General features: G+C 37.7%; 1 protein-coding gene across 1 annotated transcript in view; it reads left to right on the forward strand.

Annotated features, from left to right (window-relative positions):
• HDAC9 (histone deacetylase 9) overlaps nucleotides 1-23,382 on the forward strand; it is a 1,013,734-nt gene that overhangs the window by 966,878 nt on the left and 23,474 nt on the right. Inside the window, exon 25 of the mRNA XM_055589928.1 lies at nucleotides 3,001-3,085. Coding sequence (XP_055445903.1) covers nucleotides 3,001-3,085 — 85 coding nt within the window. The remainder of the gene's footprint in view (nucleotides 1-3,000; nucleotides 3,086-23,382) is intronic.

Raw genomic sequence — 23,382 nt, forward strand, 5'->3', positions numbered from 1 at the left:
TTTAAATGATCTGGTTCTAAAGAATCTAAAAATTATTTATTCACAACATTATAATGGCCACAACTTTTATGATGCATTAAAATAGCTATAGTACTTAGAAATTACATGGTATGTGCAACTTAACAAACATCATCTGAATTGTATTAATATAGTATTGTAATTTTCTGTAAAAGATACAGAAAAATAAATATCCCTGTATTGAGTCTGAAAATCTATATTAAGAATTGCTGTAATGATTGCATTTAAGCTTTAGATATAGGAAATCTAGACGAGAGCTTCAGATGTCAAGAAGTTGTGTTAAAATCATCTAGTGTATCTTACAACTATTATTACTTGATGGAATTGTGCAACAAAGATGGCAGGATAGGTGTGATTTCCTACATCTACATCTGTTTTATCTAGTATAAAACATGAAGAAGTTCTTGGGTTTGCATAAATTATTGCAATACTTCCTTATTTATCTTTTAATAGTTCTTACTAACATTGAGTAGCCACATTGCCAGTATTTTTGCTACATATTATCAGCCAAACTAAATACATAATACAGCTTTACTGTATATTCTTTTTCCTCCAATTTTATAAAATATGACTATTTAATATTTTATTACAGCTAGTTATTAGATTTTACTAATAATGACCAATACTCATAAATATTTATAAAATAGATGCTTTAGTTACATGTTTTAGAGCTTATAATTGTGAATTATTAAATCAGCAAACTCTTCTAGAGAAGATAACTCAATTCTGTGGTCCTCTAGACAAGGTTTTAATTTTATGAAAACAGAATCTAAATGTTGCTTGCCTTCTTGCCAACTGAGAGTATTACCCACTGCCTTCTCGGCAGAGCTACTAGAGAAAAAATAAAGAACCTATATTGAGAACCATGTGAATTCAACTCTGTCTATGTGTATACATTCAAAATGAAACAAATTGGGCAATTTACTGAAGGTTAAATCCTCTAAATGACATTCACCTAAAACATGCAGGAAAACAGTTTGGGAGGCTTAAATTATCAATGTAATTGCCTTAATTCTCTAGGTTACTTTCATAAATAGACACAACTTTATCGTATCTAACTGAGGATTCCAAATTGGAGGTTTAGGGCTGTTTGTATTTTTACTCTTAACACCCTGAATCACCTTTATTTTCTACATAACCTAAGTCCTAAAAATAGCCCACAGACCTAATGTGAGAGCATTCCAGAACTGAGGTTTTCACGTTCATGCTCTGCTGTGGCTCCCGTTCCAGGAGCCAGCACCTTTCAGCGTGTCACCATGTTCACCCTGAAGTTGCAGGAAAGCTTTTCTAAGAACCAAATATGCTGATACAATGTTGTGCCTTTGTTCTTAAGTACTCGAACACAGAATGATATTTCAGAACGTTTTATTAGGAAAGTCTACCTGATTTCTATGAAAAATTTTTCTCTAAGCCCCGAGACAGAAGTGAAAGGAAAGATTATTTATGAGCAAGGTAGCTCAACCCTGTCTAATTCTTGGGTAAGAGTTTTCCAAGTAACCTTCCGTTTATGATTCAGGAGTTCCTCTGAGTTAAGAGGGTGTTACTAGGGTAACATATTTTTTTAAGATACTATCTGAAATACCAAATTTTTTAAAAATGATTTTTAACCAATTTTAAGTGGTTAAAACTGCAGAACGTTTCACTATGTTTTTTTTTTTTTTTCCTTTCCCTCTGGCCAAACTATATTGCAAGTAAACCTTTTGATGTTTTAAAAGTTTTTCTTAGGCAGCTAAGAAAAACACCCTGGAAAGTTATATTTAGTGAATCTACCCACGTATAAATATCCCTGAGCTAGTCTGCTATCCTATGGCATCTGGAAGAAAGGTGCTATTGTTGTAGATTCCATGACTGAAGTATAGAATAATCAATTCAAAGAGACCCTGGGGGGAAGATTCACTCGCATATGCTGTGGAAACTTGGAATCCGGAGTTTTTTATATTTTTTTTTTCCCTACAGATGAAGGGATATAAATGAATTCATAGTTTAGCACAATGTCTAATGACATCATTTCCCATTCTTGCCTTATAATAGTTTGGTATGTTTGAGAGTACTAGCTTTAAATTTACCAAAAAAGCTTTTTTTGTGGTTGTCAGTCCCTTTTTTACTATTACTTTCCTTGCTTTCTGGGTCACACTAGCTAGACAGCTATTTTGTTTGCAAGCACTCTGGCTGTGTAGTTCGTCCTGCTCCACACCAAGCCATATCACCAAGGTATTCCCCAGGGATGCATCATGAGATTTAGTCCTGCCAGAACACTCCATAAATTACTTAAAGCTCTTCTTCATTTCTTCGAAACAATGTTTGCTGAGCTTCCCCATGAAAAATCAGTGTTATTCCAGAAGATCAGGATAGATTTGTAAGACAGGAATTTGTCCTGTGCTTCCATGTCAGTATCTGCATAGATGTGAATACAGTAGAAGCCTAATGAAAGTGTACAGTTATTTTATCTTTGGTAAAATATTTGAAATTTTTCACTACTATGTATTCAGTAGCAATTGAATAAGAGCAGCTATGTCCCGTGGCTTTCTGCTGTGACATATCCAAACATATAAGGTAGTTAGATGCAAAAACACTGCGGAAGTATGAATAATAGACTTCCCACCTTCTGTCTACTTCAGCTTCCCTGAGGTTTTGTCTGCAGGGCCCGGCCGCATGTACACACATGATGGAATTAGTTCTGTGAGGAACTTACAAAAATTACACAAGTAACTCGGATTTTTAAATACGACTAATATACAGACACGCACCTGCTTCAGGCACTTCATAGATTAGTTTTGTGACCAACAGAAAAGCCCCTTGGAATTTAATTATGTTGCTGCAAAACAGAAAATAAAACTGGCTACACTTTTGGAACTGATATCAGCAAAATGTTAATTAGCTCTTGGAGCAAGCTTTTTTTAAGGTTGTTTCAGTTTGGTTTGCTTCTGTCAAACTTACAAAGTCATAATGTCCTGCTCATGTTATCATTTGCTGTTCTTACAGCTGGAGCCACTTGCAGAAGATGTTCTCCACCAAACTCCAAATATGAATGCCGTTATTTCTCTACAGAAGATCATTGAAATTCAAAGTATGTCTTCAAATTTTCTTAATATTTCTAATAAGGTACTCATTAAACATATATTGAGAATTGAGGATATGAAAAATATATTTGAGTTTTTCAAATGTAAGGAATATATATGCAGTAATTATGATTTGCAGCTCCTATGTATTCATACCTAAATGTGTTATTGCCTCGCTTTTTACTGTAGCAGTCTTGCACTGATAACAAATTTGGAAGATTCTGGATTTAGAACCTTGCTTTTCTCATATTTTCCAAGAGTGTTTGGATTTTCTTCATTACTGCCACTAAGTATTTACACAAAACAATGAAATTAACATAGAAATTGTGATTATATTGTCCAGTGTTAACTGAGGTAAGTTATCTCCTAGTGATGTTGGAATTCACCAATAATTTACTGGTTTTAAAGAAAAAGTTCATGAGAAAGCCTACTACAAAATCCAACTGAACAAAAAGGGAGAGTTAGAGACTTTTTTAAACCATCCAGTTCCTTTCACATCAGTGTTAATTTATCAGGAATTTTTCTTTTTAGATAATAACATGCATGAGCTTGCTCACACACATGTGTGTATACATACACACACTGAAAGCAGGCACAAATTAATATAAAAGTTAGTATGAATGGGAAAACAAAATGAAAAATTAAATGTGAAGGAGGATGGAAAGTCCTTATTTTGCCACTGTTTTGTTGATGTTCGGTCATTCAGTCGTGTCCAGCTCTTTGCAACGCCATGGACTGCAAGACTCCAGGCTTCCCTGTCCTTCACCGTCTCTTGGAGTTTGCTCAAACTCGTGTGCATTGAGTTGGTGATGCCATTCAACAATCTTGTCCTCTGGGTGTCCCCTTTTCCTCCTGCCTTCAATCTCTCCTAGCATCAGGGTCTTTTACAGTGAGTCAACTCTTCATATCAAATGGCCAAAGTATTAGAGTTTCAGCTTCAGCATCAGTCCTTTCAATGAATTGATTTCCTTTAGGATTGAGTGGTTGGGTCTCCTTGCTGTCCAAGGGGCTCTCAAGAGTCTTCTCCAACACCACAGTTCAAAAGCATCAAATCTTCAACTCTTTTGCTGAAGCATTTTTTTAAACACAGGAGGAGAAGCCACCTTCCATCTATGTCTCTGAGTCTTTGTCTTTGCTTGCTCAGTAGTAATTTGGAGATATGGTTGTGACTGGCATGTTGTGTAATCCATTCATCTTGTGCTTATCCAGTCTATTCTAACACCTCACTAAGGTCATCAGTAGTAGAAAAGTTATCTACTTTTTACACATAGATTCTTGTTTTCTGAGTATCTTTTTTTCTGCCATTATACACACAGATTATTAAAAATCATTGTCCCTGTATATATTATGTTCACATCACTTTCAACTGGCATTCTTAAGTACTTATTACATGTTGATACATAATAACTGGAGCACTTATCAAGGCAAAGGACAGAATAGGAACAAGGAAGAATTTTTAATATTAGGAAGTTTGCATTCCAGTGAGTGAGAGGCACCAAAATAGATCATTTTAATAGAAGTCACAGCGTGTGCTGAGATCATGGACAAGAAACAGACCTTAAGCCCCTTTCAGCCAGAAGGAGAAGTACTGGAAAGTGAGAAAGGCTCAAGGAAGGTTAGAGGAAGACTCCTTGGCAGTGATAGGGCCTGAGCTTAGTCTTAACGTCTGAACAGGATTTTGGCCAGATGAAGAATCAGGGAATGTTCTGAAGGAAATAACAGTTTCACATAGGTATAAAAACTCATGGTTTATATATATCTTTAGAAACTGTACTGTTGACTTTTGCATTGGATCTAACTTCCCAGTAATAACTTTGCCCTGCGTGATGTTTTTCCTCTCACCACTGACGTTATTGTGTGACTTGTGCAATCTGCTTTCGCCAAACAAACCTGTTTGACTCTTGAAAAGAATTTACTGTACTATCAGAATTTCTGTGTAAGAATTCTGCCCCTGTGGATTCTGAATCTGTGTCTTCTGCTCCAAAATGCATTGCAAATATCCAACCCTGACCACTTGCCCCATAAAAATCTCTTTCCTCCTGAACTCACTTGAGTATTCCACCAAGTTCTGTTTAGTTGCTCAGTTGTGTCCGACTCTTTGTGACCCCATGAACCGCAGCATGCCAGGCCTCCCTATCCATCACCAACTGCTGGAGTCCACCCAAACCTATGTCCATTGAGTCAGTGACACCATCTGACCATATTATTCTCTGTTGTACCCTTCTCATCCTGCCCTCAATCTTTCCCAGCATCAGGGTCTTTTCAAATCAGTCAGCTCTTCACATCAGGTGGCCAAAGTATTAGAGTTTCAGCTTCAACATCAGTCCTTTCAATGAACACCCAGGACTGATCTCCTTTAGGATGGACTGGTTGGATCTCCTTTCAGTACAAGGGACTCTCGAGAGTCTTCTCCAACACCACAGTTCAAAAGCATCAGTTGTTCGGCACTCAGCTTTCTTTATAGTCCAACTCTCACATCTATACATGACTACTGGAAAAACCATAGCCTTGACTAGACGGAGACCTTGTTAAATCTGATACTTCTGTAAACTTCTCACACTAACATGGAGATTTTAATGAGTGGTGTTTTTAAAATTTTTCTATTGTTTGAGTTTTTGTGTGTTTTATGGTCTTTCAGTCATGGTTCCTTAATTATATGATAATCACCAGGAAGATGGAACCTATCTTCTCACCCTACTTGTACATGCAGGCAGGGTTGGTACCAGGGACAAGGATTGAAGTACAAGGGAATTGGGAGTTGGCAGATTCAAGGAAGAATGACTTGAATAACCTATCAAGGCCCTAGGGAACCAAGACTTGTATCAAAGAGGGCTTCTGAAGACAGATTCCTCCTTCTGAGTCATGGATTCAGTATGGTATCATGGATGCTGTTATAGGCTACTCAGTAATTATGCATTCCTCATGTCTATTCAGAAAAAGCCTGGTTTTACCCATGAATCCTTGCAACCAGATACCATACAACTCAAGGGAAGATGAACTTAGGCCCAGCTCCAGGGCAGCTGTTCTTAGTCTAAGGCTCAACCCACTTATCAGTGATTGGTTAAGAGTGGGTGTGGGCCCCAGTTATGGCCAGAGAGAATCAAGGCTGGCTTCATGGGCTTTGAACAGTGTAGTCATATGGGCCCCATGTTTAGAAGGCTCCTGTCAAGGTTTAATACTGTTACTCTTGCCGCCTTGAAATTCTCACAAACTTTTCAGACAAGGAGCCCACATTTCAGTTTGCACTGTGCCTGAAAATTATGTAGCCTGTCCTGATGAAAATCAAGGTGCTGGTGATGTTAAAAAAAAAAAAAAATACACACACACACACACACACATATTTACCAAAACATGATTTGAGAGTAGCATCATCACCATAAGCAGAACTCCAGTTGTGGCTGAGAAGGCACTGAATGGTGGGTCGAGGTGGTGAAAGATACATACACGAGGATAGTGATCTCTCATTAGTTGGGACACAAGGTGAGAATTTGGACAGAGAAAACGGCTCGGTCCTGTGGCTTTGACCACTGTGTGGTACATTTTTGTGTGTTTCTTTGAATTGTCTGTATTTGGGGCTACTCTTCCAGGCTAAAGAAACAGAAAGGGACTGTGTAAAGTCTATAATGCAGTAAAAGAAGGTGGTATTTCAGTGGTAACAAACTGAAACAAACTTAGAAAATCAAAATCATGGGTACCTGACTTAATAAACAATGCTATATTTCCTGAAAAACTATAAAGTTGTACTGTAAGTTTTATTTTTCTCTATTTTATAACACACTTCCATATCACATGTTTTATAACACACTATCATGTCACATTCCTATGGAGCTCCAGGCCCTTGATTAGACACCCCATCTTACCTTTGGTGGGGAAAGTTATCAGGACTCATGAAAACTTTGTCAGTCCCAGTGCAAAATGAAGATGTGTGAATGATTCCTTGTTTAAAAATATTACTAATTTCCAGAAAATGCCAGCAGAGCATTGAACCAAGAATGAGAGCCCTTCTGACCATGGGGTCCTTTGCAGCTGCCCGGGCTGCCTGTGTAGGAAGCTTGCTTGAAGGTAGCCTTTGTTAAACAGGGCAGCCGCCTCTTCACCTGTCTCTGAGTGTCAAACAGGTGACTCCTTTTAACTTTAAGAGATGTTCGAATTTCCACTCACTTCCTACCCCAGATTCGGAAGATTCTTCTGTGCTGGGGTTTGGGACTACAGTATCGGAAAAGCACGTAAATGTGGAGAAGCAGGCCTTGGAGCATGTGGGAAGCATTCAGGCAAGTTCCTTGACTGCCTTGTCCCAAGACAGAGAGCAAGGTGCTGACAGGCGTTATGTGGTTTTCTCTTTGAGAACTGAGCCCCCCAGCTGAGGGTATGCAGGTGCTGGAGGCTGTGATTAGCGTTGGCCCTTTGCCTGGCCACATGGATGTGAGTATTTTGCAGCGAAGTCATCCCTGTTGCCCTGTCCTTGTTTATACTACTTACTTAGCTGAGAAGAAAAGGCCTTACAAGGCAACAGTAGGGCAACTATTTCTCCTGACAGGTAAAGAACCGCCCCTCAACCCCCACTCCCACCCCTGACAGGTGAGGGTGGGTTTCAGCTTAGGATGGTGGATGTATACAAAGATCAGCCATCTCTGATGAGAGGGAGGTATGGTCAAGCAGTTTCACGTTTGCACATGCGCTTCACTCAGCTCACCAAGTCTTCTGCCTCATCCCTACTCAGTTTTCAAGACTTAGCTCAAATGGTATGTCTTTGGGATGCCATCTTGAATCACCATTCATCCCTAGTCTAGATTAGGCATGTTTCCTGGGTGCTTCTCATGGCAGAGATTGTTTTTGCTGATGTTCTTTGTTTTCAATTGCTGTATCCTCTGCTGTGCAGTGTCTGAAATGTAATAGGTGTTCTGCAAACATTTGTTGAATGAATGAGTCAGCTAATACGTCAGTATTTGCCGCACTTTTTTTTCCTTAGCCCAGACTGACTTTTTAACTAAGGTTATACTCCTTGGTTCGCTCAAGCAGAGCAAGGGATTAAGAAGTACAGGCAAAACATCCATGAGAGCCCACTTCTTCACTCTCTTTTACAACCCACAGTGATGAGTCACTTCTAAGCTAGAAAGAACATGAATTACTTGTGAGCTAACCATTTCCATTGCTAAGCTTGGAGATGGCAGTTCTCAGAGTTGACTGGCCATCTATAATCACCAACAAGCAATGCCAGGTAAAAGTCAGCCCAGAGAAGGAGAAAGGACTATCATATGTTTATAGCCTTTCCTGAAATCCATCCTAACAACTCGCAGTCCGTTGAACTCTTACCTTCGTCTAAATAATGTGAGAAGCAAGATTCCCAGATATCATGTTCACAGCAGTCCTGGCCCATGATAACACTTTCACTGATGTTGAAAGGAAGAACCATGAAGTGAGTTTTCCATAAAACTAAATTTATATAGTTTGAAAGACTGTAATTTTAAGTTTGAGAAACATATAATGAATGATGTTGATATTGATCTGTGAAACCTCAAAATTTGGAAACCACAAGTATATAGTCATGGTTTCCTTTTATTTATTTAAATATTTGAGAAAGAAGAGTACTCCTTTTAAGTGTCAACCAACTTTGTAGACCTCTTGCATGATCATAGTGGTAATCACAGTATCTTTTGATTTGTGGACCAAGAAAATATATATGTACACAAGGATTTGAGGATTCTTTGAAAATTTTCCTGCAGCCCTCCAGTGGTTTGCAGCTGACAAGTTGAAAATCACTAACATAGGGGATTTAAAAATAATATGAATATCAGTGTAATCCTCACCAGACATGTGACAAAAAGCTAGCCACTTAACTTTCCTACGGAATTTCCAAAGAAATTACTTGACATGTCACCACACTGCTTTTCCAAGGTGTTGCAATGTGTCCAAAAAATGTCAAATCAGAAGCAGAGTCATAGAAGAATTCTAGGAAGTTTTTCCCTTTTCCCCCACTTTCATCTCTCTCTCACTCTAGGAATTCTTCCCTTGTTTAGTAGATTGGGGTCTTAGAATTCCTTATTATGCCAGCCACAGCAAACTGATGACATAGGTCAGAATGAGGAAGGAATATTATTTGCAATGTCACCATATGATCTTCTCAGACTTGTATATCAGTGGAGAAACAACATCCATGTCTCTTGCACATGAAATTTGTCAGTATGGCTAAATTTATCTGTATTTTTTAAACTCATACACAGGACACACAGCATTATTTAGGGCAATGAGAGTTGCATTTATGGTCTTCTGAATTTACCCAACTTTTGAGACCAACATGAAAAGGGATATGATTTTCCCATTGTAGGACAATATACCATGTAACTGTGTAATTGACTACAAGATAATTGGTTATCCACATCGTTCAGGCAGCTGCAATGGGCAGAGCACACCCTGTCACCCATTCTGCTGCTTCTGCTGCTGCTGAGTTGCCTCAGTCGTGTCCAACTCTGTGCGACCCCATAGACGGCAGCCCACCAGGCTCCACCGTCCCTGGGATTCTCCAGGCAAGAACACTGGAGTGGGTTGCCATTTCCTTCTCCATGTCACCCATTCTAGAGAAATAAAAATGGAATAAAATTTTCTCTGGGAGATCAGAGGCAGGTATAGTTGACACCGTCTCCTTGTCAGAACTCTACTTAATTTATGTTTTCATATGTTATTGAGTGAGTCACTTCCTCCTCCTCCTCATCCTGTCTGTGGTTCTTCTTTCCTTTTCCTTCTCCTCTTCCTCAACACATTCTTTCTCTTCTCCCCCTCTTCCTTAATCTGCTCCTCTTATATTATATCAATGTCCTCTGTTCAGAAATTACCCCTAAAAGTAACAAATGATTTTGGAAACAAATGGAGGGATATTAATTTTGTTGATTTCATTTTAACTCTATTTCCATTGGAGATAACCCCTGGTAATACAAACACTGTTGGTGTTATATTAGTGGGTAATCAGAGAAGGTGCCATCCAATTATCTTGGTGATTAAGATATCTGAATAGCAATTAATGAAAAAAAGACTATTAAAGGTAAAATTTGCTCTAGAGATGACAGCATCTATTCTTATATGTGAAATACCATTTTCAGCCATCTCCTCCCATTATTTTAATACGCTCTACCTACCCCCTTCCCAAGGAGAAAAGGTATATATGTAAATCCTTTTACATCAGATGATCCAGGAGAAAATCAGATTGTTTCTAAGTTGAAAGGAATTTGTATACATCTTGTGTTGTGAGGAAATTGTCCAAGATTTTGACCTCCTGGGTCTATGCACATAGATTAAAGGGTTGTTTCCCCAGATTGCAACAAGCACTGCATAAATCATTTCAGAGCCCTCTAGCTTCTTGACTCCACACCCAAAAGCTAACCCACACTCATTTTTTCTTCTCTCTTTTTGTTCCTTTTTCTTTTGATTTTCTGCCTTTTTTTTTTTTTTTCTTATCTCTCTGTCTTTCCCTCTCTCCTCCATCTCCATCCTGTTGAGACCCAGGGGAGAATAAGAGATATACCCAATGTTGAAAATGGATTTTTAACTCATAAGGATTTGTTGATTTATGTCAAGCAGAGAAGGAGCGTGATAAAACCTACATTTCAAAAGACCACTCTGCCTACACAGTAAGGGTGAGAGATAGCAGGACTTACTGTCAGATGTAAGCAATTCAATTCAGAAGTGAAGTTGGCTTGATATAGTATTTAATAGGCATGGAGAGGATGAATGACTTCTAAGTTTCAGGTTGGACAACAGAGTAGGTAGTGGTTTCACTTCCTGTGGTGGGGAACAGTAGGGGGAAAATGTTCAAAAGCAAAGCTGAATAGTAAGAAAAAGAAACTGCTGATCAGAAGGCTTGAGATTTGGGGGACCCATCTTTAATATCAGTTTTCTTCACAGAGAAGTTATGGAGGGATATTGGATGAAATTATTTACACAATGCAAACCCTGTAAGCTGATAGCAAATGAATTACAATGTGCCAGGCACCATTCTAAGTATTTTCAGTGTGCCAGGCACCACTCTAAGTATTAAGTATCAATGTGTTAATTCATTTAATCTACTTAACAACTCTATGAGATAGTTACAGTTTCGTTCATCTTTTGCAGTCAAGTAAACTGAGGCACATCTAGATAAAATACTTTGCAAGATCACACAGTTACTAAATGGGTAAAGGCAAGCTCATAAATCAAGCATTCTAGCTCCAAAGTCAGTGGTCTTTGCTATTATATTATTCTAGCTCAGAAAGATACTCATTCCTTTTGCTATTCTTGTATACACGTTTCCCCATTTCATGCAAACGTGACAGTTTTAGAAGGAAAAATCAGTTAAACTGAAGTTTTGGAGTTTTGAACATTCTGGTTAGTTGAGGTTTAGCCAGAGTCAGTTCTAGAAGGGCAATGCCAAATTGCGAGGAGCCATGGAGCTATGAATCCACTTTGGAGCCCCTTGTAAACTTGCAAATTACATCTAATCACAAAAAAATGCAAGGATTGGCAGAATTTCAAATCCCTGCCCTGTTGAGTTTAAAACCCTGACTGTTGTCAGGTGTGAGCTGCTATTTGTCATGGATTTTTTTGGCTGTAGACAGAGGCCTTGACGCTGCAGCCCTGGGCCAGGCCGACCTTCACTGAAGAAAAGCAGCGTTAGACGTTTTCCCACTATTAACCCCGCCAGCCTTGCTTGTCTCAGAGCCAGATCAGACTTGTGCACATGGCTTTTTGAAAGTTGATTTTCAATTTCTTATTAACCATTCTCCTGAAATGTTGAGAGTTGGATTATTGTTTGGTGGAGCACTAATACTAGAATATACCAGAATCAAAAGGAAAACCTGCCATCTGCTTAGAGACTTAACTTGTCTGGAAATTTTTTTTTTTAATTCCAACTGCATCTGTAATTATGAGTTTTCTTTCACTCACGTTTCTACTAAGGCAAAACTAATCAAACCAAGAATCTAAATAAAACTATGCATCTTTCTCAGATTGCAAACTCTTTAAGGACAGAAATGCTTTCTGATTATTTTCTCAGCTGTTAGCACCCCGATGCACTTCACACACACACCTGTGATACCATTCATTGAGATAGGGTGTGCTCGGAGGTCAAGTTTGGTGAAGACCATTTGTTAGGTATTTACATATACATTATACACACACACAAGCACAAACATAGGTTTCATATGACCTCTAGTTCTCATGCAATGCTGCAGTGCATAATTAGTTTCCTCCTCTGGTTCATGAATAAATTAAGGCTTAACAAGTTTAGGTTGCTTGTTGAAAGTCTCAACTAGCAGCGCTAAAACCAACATTTGAACCCTGGTCTGGTTATGCTTTCAAAGCCCACTTTCTTTCTGTTAAAGCATATGACCTTCCTTGTCCCACATCATTTCACAGATAAAAACAGAGTTCCACCAGACTTCCTATTCCCAGGTATCCCAGAATAGACACTAGAATAGACCTATTCCAAAATGTAAATCTTATGCATACGTTAAAACAGACCATTTTAATCCATTAATGGGCTTGCTAGAATATAAGGGAATATGAAGGATAAAGAAAACATATGCTGAAATTTAATAGGGAGGAGTAAACAATTGTTGCTGTTCAATAGCTCAGTAAGCAGTAAGTAACACAAAAAGGGAGAGCGTTCCTGGGGCAAATGATGATGGCAGTGTTATAACTGCACAAAAAGCCTAAGGTGCGTGTAGGAGTCAGTAATATGAATCTGATAGACAGTAAAGAGGTTTTATCTTCCTCCTTGGTTCTGGAGGAAGCAAATGCAATTCCTTTCCGGGGGAAAGTATCCTTAATTTAGGCCCTAATTGTATGCAGAGATCAACTTCAACAAAATAGGACCTCAGATAAATACATACATGCATATTTAAGTAAATGAATAAAATCAAACACATAAGAACACAAGCCACTAGGGAAAGTCCCCAGAAAAGAGGACCAAAGAACAGTAAACCTTATTTGTGGGGTTAAAATGGAAAAATGAAAGTGAAGTCCCTCAATCATGTGACTCTTTGCGACCCCATAGACTGTAGCCTACGAGGCTCCTCTGTCCATGGGATTTTCCAGGCAGTAGTACCGGAGTGGGGTGCCATTTCCTTCTCCAGGGGATCTTCCCAACCCAGGGCTCAAACCCCGGTCTCCCACATTGCAGACAGACGCTTTACTGTCTGAGCCACCAGGGAAGTCCCTTGTTAAAGTGGAGGAGGGGCTCTAATTTTTTTTTAATCTATTATTATTATTACTTGAAATTAGAGTTAAAATGGAGGAGGGGCTCTAATTTCAAGTAATAATAATAATAGATTAAAAATGCTCATTTCTTTCACTCCTCTATAAAACTCCACTAAAAATTAAGAGGATTTTAAGACATACACTCATAGGGATAAATAATGCAAAAGGAAATAATGTGACCCTGGAGGACAGATGGCCATCTGTTACTGTCTGGTTTTTGTTCAGTCACTAAGTCGTGTCCGACTCTTTGCAACCCCATGAACTGCAACACGCCAGGCTTCCCTGTCCTTGACTATCTCCTGGAGTTTGCTCAGATTCACGTCCAGTGAGCCAGTGATGCCATTCAACCATCCCATCCTCTGTTGCTCCCTTCTCCTCTTGCCCTCAATCTTTCTCAGCATCACGGTCTTTTCCAGTGAGTCAGTACTGTCTTAGTAGACCTGAAAAAATCAAATTGTAAACCAGTACTGCGGCATGTCTCTTCCAGAGGAGGATGCATCAGACCCATAGAATTGTTGACTCACACACATAAAACTTTGTACTGTATTTCACTTATTTTAATTTTTCCTAATTCATTATCCCTTTCCTTTCTTCACTTATGTGTCCAACTTAAAAACAATAACATTTAAATTAATGTGCATATCTGCCTTAAAATCTTACCCTTTGACCTTACCAATCTAAGGAAATCTCAACCCTAAATATAGTCTTCAAGGGACTCTCTCTAACATTGGACCTAAATGAACAGGTCTGCTTAAGATTGTCATGAATCAGCAATTTGACCTCGTGTACATTTCTGATCACCAAACTCAACTGGCCCATTTTGACCCTATTGTGTTTCTCAAGTCAGTTTTCACTACCTCTCTCAAACTACCTTTTCAAGCCTCTCTCTCCTCAAACCTCCATCCATCTCACCTTTGCCCTCAATCTCAGCAACAAACTTTTATTAGAATAAAATGCAGCTACCTAACTGCTTTCTTTGAACTGTTCATTCTCATCAACGATTAAACACCTTAAAATCCCTCCTCTTAAAAACAGACGCCAACAACCTCACATCTTACCATCCCATGGCTCTCAAACCCTCCAGGAGCAAATTCTTGAAAAAGGTTTCTTTCAAATTATCTCCATTTTAGCAGCTACAAATCCCTGTCGGAACCACTGTATTCTCTTTGCAGTCTTGTTCTGGTCACCAGTGGCATTTCTACTGCTCACTTTAAAAAGGGATTTTATTAAGCTGTTTATTTTGAAATAACTAAGTTTACAGAAGAGTTCCAAATATAATACAGAATTCTCTTATAAGTTTCCCCTGGCTCCCCCTAAGTTAACATCTTGCACAACAATAGCACTATTACATAAACTAAGAGATTAACAGTCATGTAATACTGTTAACTCAACTATAGACTTTCTTTGGATTCAACCAGTTTTTCTTAGTCTGTTCCAAGATAATAAACACGTTGCATTTAGTTGCCATGCCTCAGTCTCCTCTCATCTATAACAGTTTCTCAGTCTTCTGTACCATTTTTGGCTTTGACACTTCTGAAGAGTACTGGTCAGTTGTTTTGAAAAATGTCTCTAATTATGGGTTTTTCTAAGGTTTCTTCATAATTAGGTTGAGGATATGCATTTTTGGTAAGATTGCCAGAGCAGTGATGTGATATTCTTAATGCATCAGATCTGCAGTACATAATGTCAATTTGTTTTATTATTGGCAGAGTTAACCTGGATCATTTGATTAAGGAGATCTTCAGTGTAAAGTTAGAATATCTTCGTTTAGAATTAATAAATATATTGGAAAGATACTTTAAGATTATGCAGATACACTCTTTCTCCTCGAACTTTTGCTCTTTAATTTTAGCAGCCATCAGTGGCTGTCACTTGCAAAACTGATTATTCTGTTCCACTGCCAATTTTCTATTTCCTTTACTCTGTCTTCATTAATTACTTGGAAATTATCTGTAATGAAGAGCTCTCTTTTCTCTTTCATTTACTAATTTATTCATTATACATTTATATCAGAATGGATCTCAGATATTTATCATATGTGTTATAATCCAGTACCATCATTATTAATTTTTTTGTTCCAATTGTTCAAGCTCTGGCTATTCACAGATCTTTTAGACTGGCTGCTATGTTCCTTTGACTTGGCTTCAGACAAATACACTCTAACATTCCAGTCTCCCAAAGTCTTTGAATCCCTTCCTTTTCATTAAACCAAGCCAGGTTTGACATTTCTAAATCACTTCCTGTGGGCCACTTTTTGGTCCATGTTGTAGCCAACCAACCAAACCAGCCATTGGAACCCTTTGGAACTCCTCTAGCTGCCACATTAAATGCAGAATCTCTGCTCAGTGAGCCCACCATCCTTACCTAAATGCTTTTCACACTCCGTATTCTTTTCTTGAGCGTGTAATATGGATAAGTTATTTTAACCCTCTTTATTTCAGTTTTCTCAATTGTAAAATAAGGAAAATGAAATTATCTTACAAGGTGGTATTGAAATGATTACATATGGAGCACATTTTCATAGTCATATCAGTAGGCACTTAGTAAATATTTCTTATCATTTTACTTAGTTATTTTCCTTCCAGACCATAGCTTCATCGTCATCTCTACATGAATTACAAAAACTTAAATCTTCTGCTCACACCTGAGTTCCAGATGTTTCCTAAACTTCTAGCTCAGCGTCATCCCCCTGGTACCACAAAGGCACAGCTAGTCAACATGCCCAAAGCCATTGTCACTATTCTTCCCCCAAACCTCAGCCTCTTCCAGGTTTATTAGTCCAAGTAGATGGCACCAGTATCCTTCTAGTTTTGCTAGACAGGAATCTAGGAGTTATAGTCCTCCTGTTGTTCTTTCCATTTCTGTTCTGTGTCCAATCCATTACCCCATTCTGCTTGCTGTCCTCCTTAAACATTTCATTTATCCAGTTATTTCTATTCCAGTGGCCACCATCCCAAATCAGGCCTTTCTGCTGTACCATTTCTAGATCCTACAAAGTGGTTTCCCAAAGCCACTCTTGCTTTCTCCGTTTTTGTTTCTCTTAAGTGATGCAAGAGCAATCTTTTACAAAATGAGGCACATTCATCTCTATACCTCCTTGCTTTAAACCAGAGTTCAGCAAATTCTCTTCTGTACAATGCCGGACAGTAACTACATACGGCTTTGTGTTTGAACTGCCTAACTCTTCCATCGTAGCAAGTCATAGCTAATGTGTAATGAGCATGGCTGTGTTTCAGTGAATCTTTATTTACAAAACAAAAACAAAAACAAACGGGTGTGGGGCCAATTTGGTTTCTGAAAAAGGAAAAATCTGAAGCAAGTAGTATCTGGAATGGGATATTAAAATAACAGACATCAACCAAAACACCAGTTGTAAAGGACACCTAGATTTCTGATTTAGGAGCTGCAGGGAGAAATATTCAACATTTCTGCCACCTGATGCACCAGACAAGTATGCTGCAGCCACAGCTTCAAACATGCTTTGAAGCCACCAAGTTGTCAGAAGGTGGGGTGGGGTGAATGTGGGGAATCAAGGGTTAGGTATGGATAAAATGTGTTCAAGAAATACCAGAATTTAGTACTCAGTTATTATTTCCCAAGAAAGCTGATAAGGAACACGCAACTTGCCCAAAATGTTTAGTATTGATCATTCATCATGGAGACGTGTAATATCATGAGTGACATGAACACTGAAGACACAGTGTTACTGAATCAGTAGCAGTAAAATGTAGTCATCATTAAAAACAAAACAAAACATGGGACTTCCCTGGCAGTCTAGTGGTTAAAACTCCACACTTGCAGTGCAGAGGGTATAGGTTTGATACCTGGTTGGGGAACTTAAATCCCACATGCTGCATGGTACCACCAAAAAATAAAAATTAATTTTTAATGTTTTAGAAAGAAGTAGGCCACAGGCAACCAAAGAAAGAATAAAAGATGAATTAGATTGTGGAGAGAAATATCAATAACCTCAGATATGCAGATGACACCACCCTTATGGCAGAAAGTGAAGAAAAACTAAAGAGCCTCTTGATGAAAGTGAAAGAGGAGAGTGAAAAAGTTGGCTTAGAGCTCAACATTCAGAAAACTAAGATCATGGCATCTGGTCCCATCACTTCATGGCAAGTAGACGGGGAAACAGTGAAAATAATGGCTGACTTTATTTTTGGTTGACTGACTCTAAACGGCTGACTCCAAAATCACTGCAGGTGGTGATTGCAGCCATAAAATTAAAAGACGCTTACTCCTTGGAAGGAAAGTTATGACCAACCTAGACAGCATATTAAAAAGCAGAGACATTACTTTGTCAACAAAGGTCCATCTAGTCAAGGCTATGGTTTTTCCGGTATGGATGGATATGAGATATGAGATATCCATACATAGCCATGTATGGATATGAGAGGTGGACTATAAAGAAAGCTGAGCATCGAAGAATTGATGCTTTTGAATTGTGGTGTTGGAGAAGACTCTTGAAAGTTTCTTGGACTGCAAGGAGATCCAACCAGTCCATCCTAAAGGAGATCAGTTCTGGGTGTTCATTGGAAGGACTGATGTTGAAGCTGAGACTCCAGTACTTTGGTCACCTGATGCGAAGAGCTGACTGATTTGAAAAGACCCTGATGCTGGGAAAGATTGAGGGCAGGAGGAGAAGGGGACGACAGAGGATGAGATGGCTGGATGGCATCAACAACTAAGTGGACATGAGTTTCGGTGAACTTCGGGAGTTGGTGATGGATAGGGAGGCCTGGAATGCTGCGGTTCATCAGGTCGCAAAGAGTCGAACACGACTGAGCGACTGAACTGAAGGCCACAGGGAAAAATTTAACAAGTGCAGTTGCAGAAGGTGCGTTTAACTATGAAGAATGAATTTTTATTTAGATAAAATGACTGTGTTTTTAGTGTTTAATGTAGTTTTTTAATGAGTTTCCAATTTGAAGGTTTTGTTTTTTTTTTTCAAGCTCCAAAGTGAGATAATATTTATTTGTTGATGTGGCTAGAAGAATATCTTGGTTGAAGATGCAGTGTCCTTAGCATACTTTAAGCAAAAAAAAAAAAAAAAATTCGTTAATTTTAATAATGGTTTGATATTTTTCATTTAGTTCATGGAATTAAAGTTTTTGGAGATAAATCTACCAAAAATAAAACTTAGGACTTTAATATAGGTGCTGTTATAAATTACAGTGAAAATCTAACACTGACAATACAATCTTTGATTTCATATTAATACACACATTTACATTTTGGTAGAGCATAGCTTATTTTTAAAGAACAGAAATGCATTTTAGCATTGATTACATAGTACCAAATACCTTAAATTTTATTAAAAACTTAATAATAATATATAAAAATGTATTGATAGTCTTATCAGTGAAAGATTATGGTGTTTTTAACAAAATTTAAAATAACTCTATGTAAACACAGGGTGAAATGCAATTAAATGAAATACAAAGATTTTAAAATACAACTGATATTGATGATAAACATTTTCAGCATCCCAGTACAAAACTTCTCTCTTTGTTGCCCATTATCAATCATGCTTTAGAAATGTTTGAGAGGACTATTCTATAATAATAATGAACATTTTATAAGTGAGCTTTCTGAATTTTGATTACATTTTTCTTATCAGAATTCACTAGTCAAAATATTCAATAAATGGACCTCTAACCCCACAGATGAAGAAATAACTACCTATGTAGAAAATGCCTGTTGATCAGAAATAAAAGGAAACTAAGAAAAAATATACAAATACTTTTCAAAAAATGTATTTTACTGATGTATAGTTTATTTACAGTGTTGTGTTAATTTCTGCTGTATACAGCAAAGTGACTCAGTTACACAAACACTTTTTTTCATATTCTTTTCCATTATGGTTTATCACAGGATATTGAATAGGGTTCCCTGTTCTATGCAGTAGGACCTTGTAGCTTACATCTGCTAATCCCAAACTCCTAATCCATTTCTCTCCACCCACCCCCCCACTCCCCTGCCGATGACCAAAAGTCTCTTAGATTATATCTGGGTCTGTTACTGTTTTGTAGATAAGTTCAATTGTGTCATATTTAGATTCCACATGTCAGTGATACATGGTATTTGTCTTTCTCTTTCTGACTTAACCTCAATTAGTATTATAATCTCTAGGTCTGTCCATGTTCCGGCAGATGAAATTATTTCCTTCTTTTGTATGGCTCTGTAGTATTCTGTTATATGCATGTGCCACATCTTTATCCAGTCACCTATCAATGGGCACTTAGGTTGTTTCCATGTTTTGGCTATTGTGAATAGCACTGCTATGAACATAGGGGTGCATGTTTCTTTTTTAATTATAGCTTTGTCAGGATGTATGGCGAGGAGTGGGATTGCTGGATCATATGGCCAGTCTAGTGTTTTGAGGAACCTTCATACTATTTTCCATAGTGGCTGCACCGATTTGCATACCCACCAACAATGTAGAAACAGTGTGGAAGGCTGTTTGGGGGCACTGAACAGCAGACAATGAAGGCCTGCGATCCTAGCAGGAAACAAGGAAAGAGACAGAAAATTATTCCAATTGCATGGACTTACTAATAAGTGGCAAGTTTCAGGTGGAGCATAGGGAGAGAGACTTCAAATAGTGAGTCTAGCAGTTTTTCTGAGTTGAAGATCAAGTGGTCAGAGTTTGGGGAAATTGAAGTGACTGGAATTTTTGAACCAGAATATTTGGGATGAAGTTGCTACACAAAGAAAGAGCTCTGTGTATCTATAAGTTTCCTTAAGCAGTTGTCTTATTTACCTTTCCATACATGAGGTGAAACTCCACAAGGTTGGGGAACTAACCAGTGGAAAACTGTAGGTTAAACAATTCAAGGACTTCAAACAGAACTGGGAATAGTTTTCATTCCCACTATCTAGTGTAGAACGATCTTGTAATATACAAGGCATCATGTAGAGATATCAAATGATCTCATCTTAGTTACAGGGCTAAACTAATTTTATACTAAAGCCTGCCCTGGAATTGGTCTAACAGAATACAAGTACCCTCAAAAAGTTCATACTGATTTCAAGTAATTCAACTGCATGCTCAAACAAAGCCCAGTGTTTTCAAAGAACACAACAAAATTCGACCAAAAATGTTCAAATTAACATCAAGCATCCAAATGAAAATTACCAGCCCAACAATGAAGTAGGAAAATATGACCTAGAACCAAAAGACAAATCAGTTAATAGAAACTGACTCAGTAATGCAAAGTATGATGAAATTAGCAGATGAGAATGTTACCTCCAGTGTAAAGAGGAAAGTGCAAACAGTGCAGAGAAAACTGAAAAACGCACACACACAAAAAAGAAGTTTTAGAGATAACTTTTTTTAATTTGAAATTTAAAAATTCTGCAACCTAGAAGGATTATTGGTAGATTATATATTATAGAAGACAAAAGAAAAAAAGCAGGGGCGGGGGGTGGGGTGGGGCAGAGGCGGGGGTTGGAAACAGTGAAATTGAAGAACAGAAAGTATCCAAAATGAAGAATAGAGAGAAAAATACTGAAAAAGTATATTAGTGGTATATGGCACAATATGACTCATTTTAATATACCTATAATTGGAGTCCCACAAAAGGCAGCATTGAGGAAAATATTTGAAGAAATAATGGCAAAACATTTCATAAATCTGCTGAAAATTACACATCCAAAAATCCAAGAAATTTGATCAGTCACTGGCAGAATAAATATGAATAAAATCACACTGAGGAACATCAAAGAAACCAGATAAAAGAAAAAGCATATACTTACATTTAAAGAAACCAAGACAAAGATGATAAAGAAATTTTGGTGGTTGGGGAGCAGGCTACGCAGCAAGAGATCTTAGTTCCCCAACCAGGGATCGAACCCATGCCCCCTGCAGTGTAAGCAGGAGTCCTAACCACTGGGCAACCAGGGGATTCCAATGAAGAAATCTTTGACTCTCAAAAATATTATGTTAAAGTGAAAGACGTTAAAAGACTACATAGTATATGGTTCCATTTGTATGAAATTCTAAAAAAGGCAGCAGTACAATGGCAGAATTTTAGTGATTGTTAGGGACCAAGAAGAGTAAGAAATTAACTCCAAAGAGCCAAAAAAGAACTTTTTGGGTTGAAGAGAATATTATATGCTTTAATTGTTATAGTGGTTATAGGACTGTGTGCATTTACCAGAATGCATCATAACCTGCCTTTAAAGCTGGTAAGTTTGATTGACTATATAAAACTATACCTCAATGAAGCTGATAAGAAATAGTCATGAAATGAAGCAAAAATATAATCTTTGGAACTTTTAAAGAATTACAATTACAGGAAACATTGTTTGCAAAAGGAAAACATTTAAATTGATCCCTAAAAAAGCAAAGGAATCAATGAATGTACTAAAGAATAAGCACTCAAATCATGTACAAGATTTGATTTTGAAAATCTGTAACTAGATTTTCAAAGATGTATATTTGTTGATAGAATCACTGATATAATTATTCTTGGCAGGATAAATTTATTTTCTGTCCTGTAATGTAATGAAATTTGACAAGTCAAATGATTTTGCAGTACTTAAATTTGGTGAATAAAATTTGAAGTTACAAATGGAGAAAACTTTTTTGATAAGTTTGGCTTACATAAAATATTTGCCAAAGGTACTCAGAAAGGAGGAAAAGGACAGTCATCATGAAAATATTTGGTATGAAGTACATCAGTATTTTAAAAATCGGAAGTGAAAATATTCCACATTTAGCAGATACTGCTCTGGGCTTGACAGATAGCACTGCACTTATAGAGACAGTATTTGTCTACCAGAAATATTACAGTCTCTCAAGAAGAGCAAAGATGCCACCATTTAAAATTCTTTAACTGTAATATTCTCCTTTGAAGAAAATTTCAGGCAATTTTATGAATCTAAAACATTTAGACCATGTTGAAACAAAAAATACCACTGATACTGTATCAGTAAGATATATGACCACAAAACTGATTAACATATGTGAACATTTACTAAAAGTCATAATTCAATTTGTTGTTTTCTAATGTTTAGATAATGTTTTAAGAGTTGGTTGTATGCTTTGGCATATATGAATTGTGCTATTTTTATTTTTTAGAATAAATAACTAATAGCTAGTTGTGAAAGTAATTTTTGAATAGTACTTTTTTTATAGGCCCACAGATTAAAGATAAATTGTTGACTAATAAGTATTTCTGAAACATATAATTTTTATTTTTAGCCCCATTTTAAACCTCAAAATTGCCCCAACATGGATGAAGAATTACCTGATCACTTTATTTATACACCAACTTCCAATATATCTCTGTTTTTGCATATATACAGTGCATTGGATCCCAGAAAAGTCCATTTAGCTTAAAAAATATATATCTTCCTGAACCTGAAAGACAGAGATCACAGTGTGGAACTCCTGGGCTGCCAGTGGGAACATTTACTCTTCTCTGAGGATTTAGTATTCTAAAACGGGAGCAAAGTTATCAGACATGTGTTTTATAAGGACTCTCATAGCAGTGTGGGTGATAAATTGAATGAGAATAGACAGGAAGAATACAGAAATGAATTTCAAAAGCGTTAGCAATCTCTGAGCTCTGGAGAATCCCTGAACCTAGCCCACTGTAAATTCTAAAGGAAATCAACCCTGAACATTCACTGAAAGGACTGCTGCTGAAGCTGAAGCTCCAATACTTTGGCCACCTGATGGGAAGAGGTGACACATTGGAAAAAACCCTCATGCTGGGAAAGATTGAAGGCAAAAGGAGAAGAGGGTGGCAGAAGGGATGGTTAGATAGCATCACTGACTCAATGGACATGAATTTGAGCAAACTCCAGGAGGTAGTGAAGGACAGGGAAGCCTGGTGTGCTGCAGACCGCGGGGTCACAGAGAGTGGGACACGACTTAGCGACTGAACAACAACAACAACAACAATATGCCCCTTGTAAGTTTCAGGTGTTAATCTCTAAGGTTGAAAGAGCTGGAAGAACTTTATGTCAGTGCCAGCTTCTTTTCCTATGGTAACATGCTATGTAATGACAAAAGAGGTCATCACTTAAGTGGCAAGAACATATTGGAGAAGTGAGTCTGAGG

Source organism: Bubalus kerabau, chromosome 8 (assembly GCF_029407905.1).
Source record: "Bubalus kerabau isolate K-KA32 ecotype Philippines breed swamp buffalo chromosome 8, PCC_UOA_SB_1v2, whole genome shotgun sequence".
In the NCBI taxonomy this organism is placed as follows: Eukaryota; Metazoa; Chordata; class Mammalia; order Artiodactyla; family Bovidae; genus Bubalus; species Bubalus kerabau.